The sequence below is a fragment of the Silurus meridionalis genome, chromosome 7 (genome assembly GCF_014805685.1).
Source record: "Silurus meridionalis isolate SWU-2019-XX chromosome 7, ASM1480568v1, whole genome shotgun sequence".
Lineage (NCBI taxonomy): Eukaryota > Metazoa > Chordata > Actinopteri > Siluriformes > Siluridae > Silurus > Silurus meridionalis.
This window is the reverse complement of record NC_060890.1, coordinates 9,291,794-9,313,284: the sequence shown is the minus strand read 5'-3', so window position 1 is coordinate 9,313,284 and position 21,491 is coordinate 9,291,794. Positions and strand designations below refer to the sequence as shown.

The 21,491-nt window shown below is 37.6% G+C and overlaps 2 protein-coding genes across 2 annotated transcripts; one reads left to right on the top strand and one right to left on the bottom strand.

Moving 5' to 3' along the window:
• Positions 1–313: 313 nt before the first annotated feature.
• Positions 314–5,091, top strand: dcxr (dicarbonyl/L-xylulose reductase). Its single transcript, XM_046854434.1, has 10 exons — positions 314–425; positions 585–653; positions 750–850; positions 976–1,073; positions 1,612–1,766; positions 1,850–1,892; positions 1,979–2,078; positions 3,353–3,417; positions 4,436–4,553; positions 4,764–5,091. Exons 3-10 carry the CDS (start codon positions 799–801, stop codon positions 4,865–4,867), a joined length of 735 nt encoding a protein of 244 aa, XP_046710390.1. The 5' UTR covers positions 314–425; positions 585–653; positions 750–798; the 3' UTR covers positions 4,868–5,091.
• A 1,341-nt stretch (positions 5,092–6,432) lies between these two features.
• Positions 6,433–21,191, bottom strand: lrrc45 (leucine rich repeat containing 45). Its single transcript, XM_046854852.1, has 19 exons — positions 21,113–21,191; positions 19,216–19,513; positions 18,840–18,901; positions 18,567–18,637; positions 16,493–16,671; positions 14,853–14,981; positions 14,036–14,148; positions 13,888–13,950; positions 12,953–12,960; positions 11,967–12,032; positions 11,639–11,774; positions 10,404–10,481; positions 10,081–10,192; positions 9,920–9,990; positions 9,718–9,810; positions 8,665–8,757; positions 8,288–8,461; positions 7,873–8,020; positions 6,433–7,081 (listed from the first exon to the last, which is right to left on the bottom strand). Exons 2-19 carry the CDS (start codon positions 19,484–19,486, stop codon positions 6,885–6,887), a joined length of 2,064 nt encoding a protein of 687 aa, XP_046710808.1. The 5' UTR covers positions 19,487–19,513; positions 21,113–21,191; the 3' UTR covers positions 6,433–6,884.
• Positions 21,192–21,491: the final 300 nt, after the last annotated feature.

Genomic DNA, 21,491 nt, shown 5'->3' with positions numbered 1-21,491 from the left:
TAATCTATATTCTTCTGGCCATGGTGTCTAGATACATTTTTTTTTTCTTGCATAAGCACCACCAAAATTAGCTTTTGATGCTATGAAAAAGACGTGTGTACCTACCACAAAGATCAAATGTAGTAAAATACAGTATTAAAAAAAGATTTTGACATGAACTATACAACTTGTGCAGGGGATACAGGCAATCGTCGACTTACGACCACAAATGGGACCGACAAATCGGTCGTAACACGATTTGGTCATAAGTAGAGTAGGCTATCTGTACAGTAGTGTGAAATGATGCCGGAAGCTGGTAAAAAAAAAAATAGCGATTGTGGTCGTAAAGTCGAATGGTCGTAAGTCGCATAGGTTGTAAGTCGGCGACTACCTGTATAACCGTGAGGCAGTGCAGATAATATTTTCCAAATAAGTCCAAAGTGCAGGTATGTCTGTCAAAAAAAAGTAAGTCATTATTAAGGTTCATATTAAAAACAAGGACTGAACAGTTATCCTGCTGTCTGCTGGTGAATTCTAGTGATTTGGTTCACAGCAAAGACACACTTTGACTTTAGAGAAACCTTTGGCCTGTTCCTCCTGTACAGTGTCTCCCAGCCCCTGCAGCTCGCCGCATTTCACTACGAGCCACCAGGAGGAGGTGAAGAAGGAGGACGGTAATGCTGTTATTACTTTGAACCTTTTAGGCGAAAGAAAAGACCACTGTAAACCGCTATTGTCTTTCCCTCTGTATCCTGCATCTTTTCTTTCAGTAAAAAGAAGCAATTTTGCAACGCGCTGAATTTCGTGCAAATTGTAGCCATGGAGATCACGTTCACTGGCAAGCGCGCGCTCGTGACTGGAGCCGGAAAAGGTACTTTTTTTTGTCCTTTTCTCGTTAATGCACCGACGACAAGTGCCATAAAGCTGCTTATTTAACAGCGCTGTGTACAAACGGAGCGCTGTAATGGCCGCTAACTGACTCTGTAACACCAACAGGCATCGGACGGGCCACAGCTTTGGCTTTAGCGCGCGCTGGAGCGGAAGTTATAGCTGTCACGCGCACACAGACCGACCTGGACACGCTCGTGCACGAGGTGAAATAAAAATCTGCTAGCTATCGAGAAAAGACCACAATCATCTCAATAACACCACAATCATCCCAAAAAGACCCGCACTGCCCCCTCCTCCTGCAGTCTTTCTTTCTTCCTTTCAACCTTTTTTTCCTGTCTGTTTTCCATCTGTTTCTTTAATTCTTTCTTGTAGCTTTTTCTCTTTTTCTCTATTTGTGTGTTCTTTCTTTCACACAGCATTTTGAATTTCTGTCTGTTTTCTTTCTTGCGGCATATTTTCTCTCAGGTTTTCCCTATTTTTTTTTTTTTCTTTGTTAGTTTCTTTTTTTCTAGCATTCTTTCTGCCTGCTCTTTATTCAGCTTGACTTCCAGAGGATCTCAGGAAACATCCTCTCATGACTTCACATGTTCTCATATCCTCCTGAATTATATTTATTCCTAAACAGTACTAGTTGTAATTCAAATCAAACATTTATATTTCTAATACCTTCATCTTCACCTCATTCCCATATGTGAATAGTATATTAATTTATGCATATATGTATTTATTTATTTTGTGCAGTGTCCTGCTATTAAACCCGTGTGTGTGGATTTGGCTGATTGGGCTGCTACAGAACGTGCACTAAAGGATGTAGGTCCTGTTGACCTGCTAGTGAACAATGCAGGCTGTGCCGTGCTTCAGTCATTCCTCGAGGTCACGCAGGACAGCTTTGATATGTAAAGAGATTTCCATATTTTCAGATAAATATGTATTCTATAATTGCACATTCCAGCTTGCCAGCTTTTAACTCTAATTGCAGGTCTTTCAACGTCAATGTGAAAGCAGCCCTGCATGTTGCACAAGTAAGGAGAACGAAAAAACAGAACAAAACCAGTGCTTACTCATTATAATGGCACATCTTGACTGTAAACGGTGACTTTAAATATAGATTGTGGCCAAAGGAATGAAAGCCAGAGGAAGTGGTGGCTCCATCGTGAACGTCTCCAGCCAAGCTTCACATCGGGCCTTTAAAGACCATGCTGTGTACAGTGAGTAGAAAGAATCTCTTTAATTATGTGCCTTTAAGCTTTTATATAAATCTCCACTCAAACATTTTTGCAAACTAAGGATAGCTTTCTCACAGAGAATTGCTTTTGCTCTTTGTCTATCCCATTCTTTCTTTCTTTCTTTAACTCTTTTTGTCCTTTCTTTCTTTCTTTCTTTCTTTCTTTCTTTCTTTCTTTCTTTCTTTCTTTCTTTCTTTGTCTGTTTTTCTAACAATATTTTTGCCAATTTCTCTGTCTTTTTTTTATTAGTTATGCTTGTCTTTGTGTGTAGGAAGAAGTGGTGTAATATAACTGAGATTCTGTTATCGTCCTTTTTTATTATTTATTATATATCCGCTGTTTAAAATGATAAGATCTATAATTTTTATTACAATTATACAGTGGAACCTCGTTGTACGAGCATAATTCGTTCTGGAAAATTGCTCGTGTGTCCATTTGCTCGTATGTTCGAACTGATATTCCCCATAGGAATGAATGTAAAAGTGATTTAATCCGTTCCGAGATCTCATCGCTTATTTCTGCACTTAAAATGTATTTGTAGCCTATTTTAACAAACAAATACACCACAAATTACCGTAATGTAAACATAATTTAACACTTACTCAAGTGGTAGTGGTTGATTGCGAGTGTGAGACGCACCCCTCCTCGGTTTTCATGGTAATTCACACACACACACACACACACACACACACAAACAAACACACACACACACACACACACACACAGCCACAGTTAAGTTTTTTGCTGCACTGAACAATGAGAGCGACTGAGTGATACGTCATCAACTAAGCTACTGATGCGACCCTCCGCCGAAAACAGGGAACTGGCAGCGTGGGTTTGCTCGTGCCTTCGAAATTTGCTCGTGAAACAGAGTAATGCATTTGATTATAGTTATTAATAGCTCTATGTATTGGAGCCTTTAATGGTTTATGAGGTACTGTATAGGTGTGTTTAATAAACAAATATGCATGCCATTAATATCAGAATCCGAACACTGAAACTCATCCTAAAAGAAGAGGGCTCCCCACTACAATATAAGTAGCTTCAAATGAAATTATTTTAATTAGGTGAAATATATAACAGATTGAAATGATGACCAATCAGCAGCGTAAATGATCAACAAAGTCTCAACCTGTCCATTTGGAATTTATAATTTGTGTTTGCTTTTACTGCTGTCACTTATTTTGCATCCCTTCATGCCATTTTTTAAAGATATTTGAATATCTGACAATGTCATGTTCTCACTGTTAATGAAGGTGCTACCAAGGGAGCTCTCGACATGCTGACCAAAGTGATGGCTCTGGAGCTGGCACCCTACCAGGTGAACCACACTTACCTCTTTACCAGACCCACAGACAACCAAATAGTTACTACACTGAAAAAATGTGAAACATTTTTTAAATAGGAAATACCTTTGTATATAGTTTAATGAATGTAGCAGTTCCTATTATATAAAAATTATATATTAGTTTCCTATTATATTAGTGTGTATATGTATATATACATACAAATACATATGGGCTGTCAATTACTGTAATTGAAATATTTCATCGTGAATAAACCTTAAATTAATACTTTTCAACTTTTTAATACTCTAATCAACAAAGCCATGGATAAATATAGATGCTTTATGCAAATCTACTCAACACAAAGAAGGAGGACAAAATGTTCTTGTAAAGGTTTTAAAGTAATTATGGTTTTAAATTACGTAAATTATCAGGACACCAAACGGAACTTTTGCTATGTTTCCACACGGACTGTTTATGACGTGATACCAAAGAAACTACCTCTTCCAACATTAATACAGATTACATAATCAGAGTTGGGCTATTTAAAAGTAGACATTTTTGGCTTTCTATTTATATATTTATTACGTATGTGAGGTGAGTAATTTATGTGTCTGTGAAGAGAGACGGCAGAGTGCGTACCCTGTCCGTTTTATTTATTTTACAAAAGCACAGCATTTTGTTGTTATTTTGAGTGTATACAAATAAAAGTAGACCCTTTACAGATTCAAATGATGTATTGCTCTTATCTGTATATTGTATGAAAAACAATAATTTATGCTTCTTTTCGCATTATGAGATAAATGAGAAATTTTTATATATATATATTTATTTATTTATTTATTTATTGGTGTCTACTATAATATTGGTAAAATATTATAATAAAACAGACAGCACTGCCAGAATACATAATATATAAACCCAGTTAACAAAATAAAATAATATTCCTATAAAACATTGCAAAAATAATAATGGCATGTAGTACTGCTGAATTGTGGAAATAAATGTAATATTTATAGGGTTATGTAATAAATATTACTCATTTTTGTGCAGATCAGAGTGAATTCTGTAAACCCAACTGTGGTGATGACGGACATGGCAAAAATAGGATGGAGTGACCCAGTGAAGGCCAACGCCATGATATCACGTATTCCAATGGGCAAATTTGCTGGTGGGTTATAGGTGTGGGTGAAATTTATAAAACAGGGGGATTTTGGTAAAAAAGCTGGAGAATAAAATGTAGCTCTGGCTCAGTGATAGGTAATATATATTGGCATATACTGTTTTTTTTTTCAGTTATACATATGTATTTTAGTCTGCTATCCATCTAATTTACATAGAACAATATCTGATGATACGATTATCTGTTTTGTGGTTACAGAAGTGGAGGATGTGGTACATGCCATACTGTTCCTGCTATGTGACAAGAGCGCTATGACTAATGGAGCGTTCCTGCCGATAGATGGAGGCTTCCTGGTCAGCTAGGTTTAAATCCTCTATTAGAATCTCTAGGAGGATTGAAAATATAATGTGCTTTTATGCCAACAGCTTGTTTTCTTGACATGTATACTAAAATACTCATATAATTGGTATTTTTACCTGCTGCAAGTCCTTGTGGCCTGTGATATGCCATGTCATCATGTCTTACCGGGAAAACTGCTTTGTAAAGAGTTGAGATTTTTCTGTGATTAAAGGAGACAAAATGAAAATCAGATTCAGTTGAATCAATCTTCAAATCACAACAAAACTTTTTTGAACAAAAGTTTACTATCAAACTATGTAGTAAATAGTTGATAGTTAATATAGTAATTATAGTTAATAATAGTTAATAAGGTAGTTAGATCTCATTTTAGATTTCTCTTCATATGAAATAAAAAAAAATGCATGATATGAACATTAAAGGCTTCAGCGGATCTTTCTGTGTGTCTGAAATACGTCCTTGGACAAGACCTGACCAGTTTCCAATTTACCAATACACGTTTAGAATCTGATCGGAATGCAATTTAAAAGGCATTTTCACTGAGCTATGGAATGCTTGGAATTTTGCTTTTGTGAATTTTGCCTTTGTGATTCGTGTGACATTCCAACATTTGACCTTTACTTCAAATCAATGACCACAGATGCATTGTGAATAGGGAAAACCTGTCACCACATTCCACGTAGTCATGAATCAAATTCTTGTCTGCGTCTGCCAATAATGAGTAAAAAGCCTATTGTTCTTTAGTTCCTCAGTAGTTTTGATTTCTGATTTATTTAGGGTAATGCTAATCAGCATTCTTAAGCACTTGCCTTAAAATACAATTTTAAAAAATGCGAGTGTGAAAAAAAGGAAGCCCTATGCCCTACTTTGTGACAGCAGAGTAAGGGATCATTTTAATATGTTTAAAACCAAGTAAATGATAAGCAAAGAGTTAACATATCTATTCTGTTCGCTGATTGGATGTTCCACTGTCCCACTGACCAGACCAGACCATCCCATTAAATTGTTTAGCAATTCTGTTTAAAATACCAAATAAAAAAAAAAAAAAGATTTTATTCACTCACATGGCAGCAAACACTGGTAAGTGCTGTGGCAAATCATTAGTCTATACAAAGACTGGACGTGAGAATGGAATTCACCTGGAAGAGAGACGGTTCCTCAAATAGAACCATACCAGATATTGACAGTAAGGACATACTATGTATGCATCATGCATAAAGTAAACCTACACAGACACACAAAACCCATATGCCCAGTTAACTTAATTTATGGTCAATTAAATAAAAAACTGAGCTATGAATATTTGTTGGTAAAATAGAGGAGTGTGTGTGTGTTCTGTACTGAAGGAAACTATTGCGTGGCATGTTCTATATTACCGGTTTTAAATATAAACTACATGCCAAATGTTGTTATTAATGTTAAATAATATATTGTGCAAAATGTAGAAAATTATGTGGAAAATATTGTTTTAATATTTTCAATATTAACAAAATTATTTAGGTCTTATTTGAAAGGGAAGGTTGTTACCAATAAAGGTATTTTGTAACACAATGACTGTGTCAAGAAAATATAGATTTAACACAGATTTTATTGTATAAAACCAGTTCATACAGCATAGAAAAAATTTAATCAAACATACAAAAATATAAAAATGTGAGCTGGGTACTAAAATGAGCTATTCCTGAGAAAACAGGAGGCCTGTGTTTAAAAAATAATAATAAAAATGTTGAATAAAAACACACAATACAATTTATATTCACAAAATAAGAATATAAAAAGTCAGATCAGCATTTTTGTTGAAACAATACTACAAATTTGAGGAATTGTATTGAAGCACCCAGACTTGGGTTGCAATCTTTAATCTGCTTTAACTGAAGACACCCCTCAGATATTTGTTTAAAACGATTCAACATCCAAGTACATTGTGCTGTATGTATGGACCACTTTTCATTCCAAATGGCCCCACTGACTGAAGTCACATGGAACTGAAGAAGTAATTTTAATTATGGATTGAGTGATGGGTCATTTTTTTGGGCTGTAGTGTCCAAGAGTGGAACCTTGAACATAAGTGAGGATGGCGTTCTGAAGAAAACTGGCTCTCTGTGCCTCGTCCTCACGTATACGCTGGATCTCTGCTTCCCGCATCCGCATGCGCTCCTGCAGAGATGAGATCTCGCTTTCTTTGTCTAGAAGAGCCTCTCGGTGAGAAGTGCTGAGTGCTGTTCCAAAAAAACCCCAAAAAACTTTCAGTCAAAAGGACATACAAGTGTTCATGCCTGTCCACATCATTTGGTGTGGCTGCCAGATTTCACAACTTGCTTTGTGTGGGTTGATTGGCTAATAGGCTTATTCTATTTAAACTTCATACAATTTATCAAAACTTTTCAGATTTCTTTTAGTATTTACATGTTTAAACATGTCAGTGGCAAATAAAACTATGATTTCAATGTATTTATTCGGGAAATAATTGGGTATCAAATTTTAGGTTTGGATGATATATTGTCCTAGACATGATTGCGATAAACGATATTATTTCATGTTGCTGATAATAATATAATGATATAATGGCATAATTCAAGTGCGCTCGTTCAAAGAGGTATATATTTTATGAATATCCCAAAAATGGCTAATTTTAATATTGAAATTTAAATGTAAAAAATATATGACGTCCTAAACAAATAAAACAAAAATAAACCACACAACCAAAGCAATATATAAAAACTAAAATTCTAAATAGGAAACATTTAATCATATGCAAAAACTGAATCAAGCTCATGCCTATGTTTCATATGATAAGTTGATAATTATTGTTTCAAGCCTAAATAACAGATGGAACATTAATGTGTAACATAGACAGATTTTGAAATCAATTAAACATTCTTTTCTCTCTTAACCAACATTAACCAACACAATATTTTTCCAGAAACAGTAGTCAAATTAAATGTAGGTAAAAGCGTCTGTTGTGCATTTTTATGAAAGACTAAAGTCAATTTTAAGCTATGACCTTTACCTTTAATCTCTCTCTCCAAAGCAGCGACTTTCTCCTTTAAGCTGCTCTGTGCCGTTCTTTCAGCTTGCAAGTGGCCGATTTGCTCCTGCAGCTCCACCTTAACCCGTGTCACCTCCGCCACCTTCTCCTGCTCTTTCCCTGCAAGCTCCTGTGGAGGAGTATGATTTTACAGAATCACAAGTAATAAAAAAGGAAGATAATAATGCAGCTAATAACTATGCAGCCTTATACAATAACTGCAAAGTGAATTATGGTAATTAGTGAAATACAATTAGCTTTTGCTAGTTAGTATAATAAGTAAACACTGCCTGCTTTATTTTAATGTAATACTTTTTTGATGCAGCACAGAGATTTGACATTGTGACTATATTATGTATTATGCATTGCTACTACTCAGTGGACCACAACACCGCACCTGCTGCAGTTCGTCGATCCTGCGCCGCAGGGTGTCCATCTCTATGCTCTGCTGGGCTACTCGGCTGTGTAGCTCACTGATGGTCTGCTTCTGCTGTGTGCAGTGGCTCTGAGCCTCGTCACGTGACTGACGTACGCTTCGCAGCTTCTCCTCCATGCTGTTCAAATGCTGCTGCTGCATATACACAGAGGAACATCAGATCATTGCAGAAGAATATTTATAAGATCCTTTAATTACAATATACACTTTCAGATGTATACAAGTATTAAATCCAGGTAATTTTTATTTTTATTTTTTACAACTGTTTTGAAGAAACATTTAAGTCATCCCTAAGTGATCCATGTGTCTCAAGTGTACGTCCATACCAAGATCCATACCTCTTCCAGGCGCACCTGTGCCCGCACTTTCCCAAGCTCCTCTTCTGCCTGAGCCCTCTCCGTCACTATAACAGCCTTCATTCGGCTAAGCTCCTGTGCAGTAAAAAAGGCTTTCAATCAGTCAGATCAAGTCAAGTCAAGAGGCTTTTATTGTCATTTCTACTATACACCGTAAAAACGAGACAGCGTTCCTCCGGAACCCTGGTGCTACACTAAACAACAACAAGCTACATAAAGTGCATTGAGTGATCAAGGTGCAAAAAACAGCATGTAAACAGTATAATAGAGTCAAAGGTGCAAAAGACAGCATGTAAACAGTGTAATACAGTAAAGTATAAATAATAATAAATAAATGATGGTGGAATAAATAAATGATGGTGGAATGAGTAATGAGTGTGTTAAGTGTTAAGTCCAGGTTATACAGTTCAGTAACACACATTGAATGAGTGTGTGTGTGTGTGTGTGTGTGTGTGTGTGTGAGAGTTTCCTTTCAGTTCTGTGTATTGAGGAGCCTGAACCTGAGCCTGAAAAAACTGTTGCACTGTTGCACTTTCTTTATTCATTTGTGAATAGACTTCTGCAATGACTTCTGCAATTCAAAGAGCCAAAAGTAGGGGAGAGACATTATATTAAATTCAGACAAAACAGAAAGAGTGCTGCTGAAACACATTATTACTCCTAAACAACTGGAAATCTGTTCATTCTATTAGAGCAGCAGTATTTTTTTTTTTGCAGTAGAATTTTTAATTCTGTATGATATATAGAACCTTTTGTAAGATCTGTAGAACCTGATTTTACATAAACATGTAAGTAATGGGTTTAAGCTGCTTGTAAAACCACCTTCTGGTCTGTAACGCGTGTTTGTGTTTGGACACATCTCCTGTCAACCATTTTATAGAAAATAAACAGGCCCCTTAAGATTCTGTTGGTGGAGCTTAGTAATTATGGGCAGGGATTATTCAAAATAGTAAAAAAAATGAATAAATATAAGGAATGTGAACAAAACTTTGCAAGAATGTTATGGATTTGGTTTCAAATCGGAGCCGATCGTACCTCCTCTAGCTGGATCCGCTGGCCCTCGAGTTTGAGAATACGGTCTTGTAGAGCTCTCTCACTCTCCTCCAGGTGCTTATTGACATGATCTACCTACAAAAGAACACACACTCTCATGTATGATATATGGAGAACACTTATGTGTCTGTATATTAAGAACACGCTTGTGTGAAATGTGAGGTTTCGGCACATAAAACTCCACCTCTTTCTGACGCAAACTGTCCATGTCTTCAAAAGCTTGTCTGGATCTTCTCTTCTCAGTGTCCAAGCGTTCTAATGGGCATAGGAAAAAATTAACTGTAATACAGGTCGCAATGCCTGGGCTACAATGCGTGTGAGTGCTTATGTGTGTAAAGACGCTACGTTCAGCTTGGGACAGCCGTAATTTCAGCTCTGCAGTGGAGTTGGTCAGCTCCTGCTTCAGCTCAAAGATTTGATCCTGTTGACCTTTGCATCGCTGCTCAGCTTCATTTAGCTGTACACAAAGGATATGAATATTAACACACCCTCTACATTAGGGCTGGATGATTTTCAAGAAAAATGTGATCATATCTTTGACATTTGAGTTTCCCTATAACGTTTACTTTTCTTGACTTTTTTAAAGTGTTAATTCATTCAGTTATACTGAGCCCTTGAAATATGTGTATTTGTAATATTTCAATATATCATGCAGCCCTGCTCTGTACCTTGTTCTTTAGCTGAAGATTCTTCTCAGTTAGACTGTTTACTTCCCTCAAAAGCTTCCCTTCTCGGTGAGCACTGTCCTAAAAATCAAAACATCAGCATTAATAAGAAAGTCAATGCTGATAATTTAAAAGAAAACATTTCCCAAAAAGAACTTCACAAAGTGGTTTATTCCTCCTCATACCACACCAGGTTTCTTAGAATTTAAATGTTTATCTGCTGTGGAATGAGTACAAGTTTAACTAACTATTATTAGTCTGGGTTGTCAGTTATGATCTGTATCATTAGTCTGTTTGGAGCTTGTCATGTTACCAAGGAGCATTGAAGCATTGTTACTTTAGAAATGTTAACATATTTAAACTATAACCTTCTACTGCTTCTTTCCGCTGCTCACATTAGGGGTCTCCACAGCGGATCATCCGTCTCCATACTACTCTACATCTGCCTCTATCAAACCAAATATCTGCGTGTCTTCCCTCACCACATCCATGAACCTCCTTTTTAACCTTCCACTTTTCCTTTTTTCCTGGTGGCTCCATCCTCAGCATTCTCCTACCGATATACCCCATGTCCCTCCTCTGCACATGTCCAAACCATCTCAATCTCGCCTCTCTCACCTTATCTCCAAAACGTCCTACATGCACTGTCCCTCTAAACTTCATTGATTTATCTAGTTACATAATCATTAATTAGTTACACGATTTTAACGTATGCCATGAAGGTGAAAAGCCACCCGACATGAAGCTTAGTGCACAATAAACATGTAATACACACCTTACGGTGTAATACCCAATTTATACATGTCATTTACAAGCATTGAAAAGTTTAAAAGTGATATTTGCAATGCAAAACTGACTAATGGATAAAACTGAAATTGTTTAGGTTGTTTTATATACAGGTCAATTGTTCTGCCACTCAACATCATACAGGGAGATGAAGTTCGATGAGGTCACGTTTATTTTAATGCATTCTAGCAAATAATTACTAGAGTGATAAAGAATATCTGGTCAATCAAATTCATTTTCTGCCTCATTATCAAAATCACTGTACAGACTTCCGATCAACCCATTAAATGACATGCAAAAAAAATCACCCATTTAGCTCAGTGAGGTAATTTGGAAACCTTTACAACAGCTAATTCACTCTGTTACTCTATGTTACGATGGTACAGTTGTTTAAAAGACAGTGCTTTCATTTTGACAAACTATGGCACAATAAAAAAGAAAAAAAGTTACACCTCCTGTTGTTTCTTCATCTCTCTGGATTGCCTGTCCAAGAGTTCAGTCCTTTCCACTTTTGTTTTTGTAAGCAGATCTCCCATATTGCTGACCTTCTGTTCAGATAGAGCCAGAGCAGCTTCAGTCATTTGTAACCTGCATAACCAAAAGTCAATAAATAGCAGAACATCAGCAGGATCTGATATTGAGGTATTAACAATTTGCTGTTTAATGGACAAGAACTATGTACCCACAAATATTTAACTTGTTTGTAAAAACCTAAAATAATATAATCTTTTGACCTGCATACAAAGAGAGGATAAACTTGAGAAAGAGACGCCTGCTTACTTGGCTGTGAGGGAATTCATGGCAGATTTGCGTTCATTCAGAGCTTCCTGAGCTGGCCCAAGCGTACTGATGATGTTCTGCATCAAACACAACAAATGTCTATTAATTTTAATAATTGAAATGTCAGTAGATAAATACATAAGTTGCCTTCATATGTTTTAATGATCATTATGTGAATGAGAATTGGGAAGAACTCTGAGGAACCCACAGGGAGATCATGCAAATGTATTATATAAGAAAATAATATTTAAATAATAGTAATAATAATATATTATTATTAAATAATAATATATAAAAAAAATACAAAATACAAAAAATATTCACAGCCTTTGCTCAATACTTTGGCACCAATTACAGCCTCAAGTCTTTTTTAAATTTGATGCTAAAAGCTTCTTGAAGCACACCTGTTTTTGGGCAGTTTCTCCCATTCTTCTTTGCAGAACCTCTCAAGCTCCATTAGGTTAATATGGTTAGTACACAGCCATTTTAGATCTCTCCAGAAATGTTCAATCGGGTTTGAATATGGGCTTCAGCTGGGCCACTCAGGGACATTTACAGAGTTCCGTAGTCACTTGTTTGTTATCTTGACTTTGTTGTCGTTGTCCTGTTGGAAGATGAACCATCGCCCCAGTCTGAGGTCCAGAGTGCTCTGAAGCAGGTTTTCATGAAGGATGTCTCTGTACATTGCTGCATTAATTTTTCCGTCGATCCTGACTAGTCTCCCAGCTCCTGCCACTGAAAAACAACTACACAATATGATGCTGCCACCACCATGCTTCACTGTAGGGATGGTATTGGCCAGATGATAAGCGGTGCCTGGTTGCTTCCAGACATGACACTTGGCATTCAGCTCAGTGGTTAAAATGCTGGGATACTGATCAGAAGGTCAGGGTTCCAAGCCCCGGTATCGCCAAGCTGCCACTCTTGGACCCTTAAACAAGGCCCCTTAACCCTCTGTGCTCCAGGTGTTCTGTATCATAGCTGACCCTGTGCTCTGACCCCAGCTCCCGAACAAGCTAAAAAAATGGATTTCACTGTTCTGTAATGTATATGTGACAAAGGCTATTCTATGGCTATTATGGCAAACTTCAGGCAGGCTGTGCCTTTTACTTAGGAGTGGCTTCCGTCTGGGCACTCTACCATACAGACTTGATTAGTGAAATGCTGCAGAGATGGTTGTTCTTCTGGAAGGTTCTCCTCTCTCCACAGTGAAACGCTGGTGCTCTTTCAGAGTGACCACCGGGTTTTTGGTCACCTTCTTGACTAAGGCCCTTCTTACACGATTGCTCAGTTTGGCCGTGCGCCCACTTTAGGAAAAGTCGTGATGGTTCTAATCCATCTTCTTCCATTCCATTTCTTCATTGGGACCTTTAATGCTGCAGAAATATTTCTGTACCCTTCCCCAGATCTGTGCCTCAATACAATCCTGTCTCAGCGGTCTTCAGACAATTCCTTGGCTTGGTTTGTGCTCTGACATGCACTGTTAACTGGGGGACCTTATAGAGACAGGTGTGTGTTTTTCCATATTATGTCCAATCAATTGAATTTACCACAGGTGGACTCCAATCAAGTTAAAGAAACATCTCAAGGATGATCAGTGGAAACAGGATGCACCTGAGCTCAATTTAAGGTTGTCATGGCAAAGGCTGTGAATACTGATGTATATGTGATTTATATTATTGTTTTTTATTTTTGATAAATTTGCAATAAAAAAAACAAAAACTTCTTTCACGTTGACAAAATGGAGTATTGTTTGTAGAATTTTGAGGAAAATAATACATTTTATTCCATTTTGGAATAAGGCTGTAACAACAAATTGTGGAAAAAGTGAAGCTCTGTGAATGCTTTCCGAATGCACTGTAACTGCAAAATGACTTTCACTATCCTAGAGAGCAAGATTTGAGATCATTAATGTAATAACTGACCTGCTGCTCTGCCCCATCTCATTCCTCTGTTTATCAATGGTCTCCATCAGATTTAGAACCTTTACAGAAGTGAGAGAATTAAGTGTTAATAATGTAAAATTTTAAAAACGTTAATGTAGAGTTATTTCTCTCAGCAGCGCTGACCTGGCGATTCTTCTCCTCTTTGAGGAACTGGATCTCCTTGCTGAGCACCTTAGTTTTGGTGTGGCTTTCTCGCAGGGTTAAATGTCGATCCGCATTGTGAGCCATAGACTGCTCTGAAAAGAAAAAGATTCCAAATATGTAGTCTGAATCTTCTAAGAAACACACTGTAAAAAATTATCATTAATTAATATAATTTGAGACGGCATGCACTTTATTTTTTTACGATTTTGAAACCCTGAGCTGATAGATCCCCATGCTATATTGGTTTATTCTAAAACCGCTGAGCTGTTAATGTTATTTGTATAAATATTCACAAATATAGGTATAAAATAAATCCTGATCTTTGGTATTTCTTACTGTAACTGATATGTTTTCTCTCATACCAATATTTTGTGCCATGTCAATGTATACAGGGTGTCAGGAACCAATCAGAATATGTTGGGTAAAATTCACAAAATAAAAAATTAAAAACAGTGCCGCAGTTGAGAAAATGCATACAGTGTAAAGAAGATCATGCAGAGAATGTACAGTTAGGTCTTTATATATTTGGACAGTGCCCCAATCTTCGTAGCCTTTGTCCACCACCAAAGTGGATTTAAAATGAAGCAGTCAAGATCTAATTAAAGTGTAGTGCTGTCCGAATACTTATGGACTGTATTGTAAAAATAATACACACAAAATAAAGCAGTTTTCTTTTCATTGATTCCTGATTTTCTCTACAGTTATTAATGCATAAAGGAAAATGAAAATTTGGTAACATCTTTAGTTGCGTAGACTTTCTTGCTGTATGACAATTACAAGAACGCTGAGATCTGACCGATGGCTCTGAGGATGTCACTTGGGATGTTGTTGCCAGCCATCTCGAGCTGCAGGAGAGTGTGGTTCTGCTGTAGAGCTTCTAGCAAAGCACGGCCGCCCAGCAGGCCAATGTTATTCCACCGCAGGTCTGTAATTCATCGTGCATTTAGAAAATGTTAACTTCATTTATTCAAGAAAAATAAGAGCTCTTCACATGAAATGAGAATAATACCCTAGGACAGGGGTGGCCAACCAGTCAGAGACCGAGAGCCACATTTTTGACTGTGTTACCGCAAAGAGCCACATCATACACATGGGCACACATGAACATCACCCATCCCTTCCTCCAGATTTATTGTAAATGTCACACACCAACATAATGACAGAAATTGACTCCTACAGTTCTAAGACCACAGGACAGTCATTTTCAACAATGAACACTGCACTGCCTCACACACAAACTCTGTTTAACCAAATCCACCAAAAAATATATAATAATTTACAATAGTGTTTTTCTTTTACTATGCATGTTACTTAGTGGGACTTTTGGCATTCCTTGCCTTGAACAATTCCCTTCAAATCTGCCTCGTATTCTGTTGCTTCTCGAAGCAATTCTTTTACATGGGTTTCAGTCAGAACAGATCGATGCTTTGATTTCACGTGTTTAAGGGTAGAAAACACAGACTTTGTGTTTTTTTATGTGCGTGTTCACTTCGCTTGAGTTCAATACAGTATTTTCGTCAAATGCGCATGTGCGTGAGATGAATATACCACAGGGGTGGGCAATTAATTTTTACAAGGGGCCACATGAGAAACCCAAATTGCGTCAGAGGGCCACACCAACGATAATATTTTAGGGATGCACCGAAATGAAAATTCAATTCAAAAGTCAATGAAATATAGAATTTTTTGTGTTATACCTTTTGCCTCGGCAACATCACTGGAAAACTTTCCTGCCTTTTCAAAAACGTCCTCTACAGACGGAGTGCGCATGCTCAGATTGACTTTACTTTTCTGCGTCTCGTTCTTCTCATATTTAGAATGGCAATCGGGATGTTTGGATTTCAGGTGATAAATTAAACCCGACTTGGAGAAACTCTTTGCAGATACACCCCCTCTTGAAATTTCAGCATTGCATGTTTTGCAAATCGCTCTCCGCACACCGCAGACATGTTGCTCTTATCCAGATAACCGTGTGCTGGCTGCGCTTTTTTATTGCGTCATTACAGTTGTGTTTCTGCCGTGTTGTTTCGGTGATTTTGGTATTTCCGAAAATTCTCGGTGCATCCCTGTAATTTATGATTGGCCTCATGCCAAGGTCTGATATACCGCAAAGTTTCCCAGTAGGGGCAAGCTCATTTAAGTCTTAAAAATACCGTATAGAACGTAAGCAAAGCGAACACGCACATTAAAACTCAAACACACACAAACTTCGATATGAACGTAAGAGCCGCATGAAACCGGCCAAAGAGCCGCATGCGGCTCGCGAGCGGCGGGTTGGCCACCCCTGCCCTAGGAGCTACCATACACTTGGACTGACAACTTTCTAATGTGGAGATTAAGAGTGAGAGAGAAAGAGAGAGAGAGAGAGAGAGAGAGAGAGAGAGAGAGAGAGAGAGAGAGGGGAAATGATCACTTGGTTTACTTCTCAACACCCACCAAGCTCTCTTAGGATGGAGTTCCTTTTTAAGGCCAGAGAAATCTCAGCTGCTCCCTGGTGGTTGATCTGGTTGTTGCGCAGGTCTAGCTGTGTAAGAGAACTATTAGAAGCGAGACCTTCGCAGAAGACGGAAAAGCCTTCCTCCCACATCCCTATGGCATTCCACTCCAATACAAGCCTGTGGATCAGAGATGAACTGAGATGATGAACCTCAACAGAATATACATACATACATATATATATATATATATATATATATATATATATATATATATATATATCATGCATATATGTTGCATATAAATCATATATTATATATTATTATAATACATATCATATATTTATGATATGTTTTCGTTTCTTCAGTAATACAGTGCATCCGGAAAGTATTCACATCGCTCTAAATTTTCCACATTTTTTTGTTCCAAATCCAAAATTAATTCGATTCAATTTATTCCTCAAAATGTTCCTGGAAATTCATCAATTTACCACAGGTGGACTCCAATCAAGTTGTAGAAACATCTCAAGGAAGATCAGTGGAAACAAGATTCTCCTGAGCTCAATTTCGAGTGTCATGGCAAAGGCTGTGGATACTTATGTAAATTTATTTATTCATTTATTTATTTATTTATTTATTTATTTATTTATTTATTTTTTTTTTTCATTTTTGCAAAGATATTCCATTTTGGAAGGCTGTAACAACAAAATGTGGGAAAAGTGAAGCGCTGTAAATACTTCCCGGATGCACTGTCCCTCATTCACAGGAACACGGCAGGTGCGTACGCCCTTAACCAGAGCTATCTGCAATTATCTCATTTATAGCACTGATCAGATAAGAGATAAGCAGTGGAAAATTGGTGCTGGATTTAAACTCATGAACTTCTGTTTAGAAGCCTCTTCATCATCTTTATCACTGAGCTCCCACCTCTAGATGAATGTGTTGTTATTTACAAAAAAATATTATTTACTATTTGGTAAAGGCATTTATACTCAATATTACTTTTTATTTAAACATTATATTTACATGTAGTAGCATACTATTTATTTATAAGGTAAAGAAATACACTAATTCAGACTCTGATCGTTTATTCAATTTAGTAATGTGTTTAATTTATTTGTCATGAAAATACCGTAATTTCCGGACTATAAAGCACCCATATATAAGCCGCACCCACTGAATTTTACAAATATTTTTATTTTTAACATAAATAAGCCGCACCTGTCTATAAGCCATCTATTAGTCTACACTAATGTACTTTACACAGGCTTTAACGAAAGACACGTTACACACGGTGTAACGGGTGAAATATGTTGTGCTCCTTTTAGGAGCATAGCGGTATTTTGGGAATAGCATGCCACTGTTTTTTCCGGTATTACTGCATGTGTTCAAGACGAGGATTATGTCCTTATTATTTTCTGATGCTCATTTCTAAGTTTCTTTGACTAACCCTTAACGCTGTTGCCAAGAAAAATAAAAAAGCACGAGTTTTGGAAACCTGTCTGTGCTTATATGATTTCTGTTGCAACTGGAGTTAGCGCGCTCTCCCTTAACCATGACTCAACGCGCTACAGCGGCTTGTATCTAAACAGTAGCCGACCAAGAAAGTCATTGTTCACTGTCTTCCTCCTTCCTTTCACAACTATTTCTCTCGGGAGTTTATCTTTTGGCATTGTTGTGCGTTTAAAAAAAAAAGTTTTTTCTCCCGATGCTGTGCAGCTCAGAACACAGGTGAGGTGCGTTTTTTTCGTTTCTGTTCGGAAATTTCATTGGTCTAATGTTATGGGGTTCAGTTTTTTGGCTTGAAGTTTGTGAAACCGGGAAAAACTCAGGAAAAATTAATAAATTAGCCACTTCGTTGTTTAAGCCACGGGGTTCAAAACGTAGGAAAAAAGTAGCGGCTTATAGTCCGAAAAATACGGTACACAAAACACACACAAGCAGAAAAATTGAAACGTTTTTCAGCTTAAATGTGACAAAAACTCTAGAAAATGAATCACAGTTATGGAGAGACTGAAGTAAGTCAGTGTACAGAATGAAAAGATGCTCAGCTAAATACAGAACTGCACACTCACCGCTGCAATGTCTTGTTTCTCATCAACAACTTCCCCAAAGCTTCAGCTCCAGCACCTCTCAAGTTGTTTCCCTAGCAGCACAAAAACACATTTTATAACATAATACCTTGCAATGCAAATCGTTCCGGAGCAGCTCCATTGGGTAAAGGTCGGGTCACTGTGCAGGTCAGTCCATTGCAGTCAGCGTGACCGCTTTCTTCTCTAAATTACTCTTGGGTGACTTTTAGCTTTTAGGGTTGTTGAAAATCAAAAATGCTCAAATCTTGTCCCTACCTTAAGATCCAGCAGTTTTACTGTGGTGTTGAAACACAGCCCTTTCAGAAGAAGCTTGGTGCCTGTGATTGACAGTAGAGATGTGGAGCATTTAGTATAAACAACACACCATTTGCACCCACTAATCCTGTGGGATTCATATTTGCTTCATGCAATACACATTTCAATGTATATCCATTAAATAACAAGCAAGCTCAATACATACGTTCACTAGAAGTTAAATACTTATGCTAGTCACTTGACATTTAACATTTAAGTTCAGCTAGCACTATGATCAAATTAATCTAGTAATTAATATTACCAACTTTATTGTTAAGTATTATATCTTTTACTGATCACACACCGCTCACAGCATCGTCACATTGTCCCCACTTACCTTCTTCACTAAGCATGCAGTCGCTGAGAATGAGCTCAGTGAACAGAGTGTTGTTTTGCAGTGACTTGCCCAGCATGGAGCAGGACTCCACTGTCAGACTCTGACCACTCAGGTCCAGTTTGGTACCAGAAGCCGCAGCTCGGACCTCCTGCAGCTGGGTCAGGACTGACTCCTGGGGCTCCACACCTGCTTCCTTACACAGCCGCTGGTAGGTTCGACGGAAATCCTCCATCACTGGACACAAGGAAGCGTATCTGTGCCGATGTCTCATTCACTTTCACACCCAAACACGGTGCTGCTGAATAACATGAGAGAACACAATTTTGGTCAAATTTGGTGTTTTGATGGTGTTGTTTTTGTGTCTGGTTCCTCTCAAGATTTCTTCTCAGGGAGTTTTTTGTACCTTTCTACCTTTGGCTCGCCACAGTTCCTGGTTTGATTCTGCTGGTATGTAGGTTAGTAAATGTGTGTGTATGGTGGCCTGTGAAAGACAGGATTCCAATCCAGGGTGAAATGGGTAAGTAAAAAAGAGATTTGTCCCCTGCATGAACATGATTAGGTCTATTTTTATTTGATATCTATTTAGAAACAAACTTTTGTTCTCTGATTTTGTTCCCTAATCTTATCATCTCTACACTGGCTACCTGTTAAGTTTCCTATCGACTGCAAACTATTGCTACTTACCTACAAATCCCTAAATGTTTAGATCCCATGTATCTATCCAGTCTTCTAACATGCTACAATCCATCATGCTCCTTAAGATCTTAAAACTCTGGACTTCTAGTAGTTCCTAGAACAGCAACGTCCACTAAAGGCGGTAGAGTTTCTCACGTTTAGCTCCTAAACTTTGGAATAGTCTTCCTGACAGTGTTCGGGGCTCAGACACACTCTCCCAGTTAAGTGCAGGCTAAATCACAACACATATCACACATCATAACCTTGTGCTTCAGTACATCTGATCAAATGCACATTATCAACTTGTGCTTGTTAATATTATGAACGCCAGCTACGCTAATTCCTCTTCCTCTACCCATCCCGGGGCATCCTTAGGTTGCGCCAGCTCCAGTCACGTCCCACCTCCTGAAGATTATGGACCTTTAAAAAAGTAGATGTCTGCAAACATCCCGACCATCTAGAGACGTACCAACACCGTTTGGATTCCACTTCATGTAGAGTTTGAACCACTGAAACCTCCCTGGAGAAACTGGTGTTGGATTTTTGATGATCTCAAATGTTGAGCTATTTTATGAGTTGCTCAGTAGCTCCTGGTTCCATAACCTCAAATGACTTGCATAAAACTGTAGAAAGAACATTACTCATAATCTTACATTCCGGTGCTCATGTTAGTTCTCACTCTCCAGTGTTCTGTATTGTTTTAAAGACTATAAATCACACTCTTGATATCACCAAATGAGGATGGGTTCCCCAAATGAGTCTGGTTCCTCTCAAGGTTTCTTCCTCATAACATCTAAGGGAGTTTTTTCTTGCCACAGTCTCTCCAGGCTGCTCATCAGGGATAAATACACATCACTCACCTTTATTCTTATATTCTGTAAATCTGCTTTGGGACAATGTCCATTGTGAAAAGCGCTATAGAAACAAAATTGACTTGACTTGATTGTCTTAAAACATAAGCCATACCAAAAAGCACTGTTAGTGACAGCTGATTGTGTATTTGTATAGTAAATGTAATCCAGTAGGAGTGAGCGTATGTAGATACACGTTGCGTTGTATAAATAAAATATGATAAACAGATGAAAACTTAAAATAAATAGTGTATAACATTTCGGGGCGCTTTGAAAGAAATCGGGTTGGTTATCTGGACAATTAGCTCATAAGAGGACTGTTTTTATTTCCAAATTCAAAAAATGTGCAAATAAATATAAAGTTTACTTACCGTGTATCACCAAAACACATTCCGCTCATTGTTTCTTTTGACAGTTGGAACGTAACCAGGAAGAGAAACGTCATATCCGTAGTAGGGAGTTCTGGGAAATGTAGTGTTATGTGTGAGACGGTGCTAAACGTGTGCTAAGCGTCGAAAGTATATTTTTTCTAATATTTAAAGCTCTTTATTATTGAACATTTAATTCAAAACTGGTATTTATTTATTTTTTATATGTGCATTTACACAATTAACATCTTAACGTGACACAACAACACACCGTCTTCTTTATCATCATCATCATCATCATCATCATCATAGTGCTGGTTAATACACCGACCAGGCATAACTTTATGACCACCAAACAGGCATAGCATTACGAACACCTGCA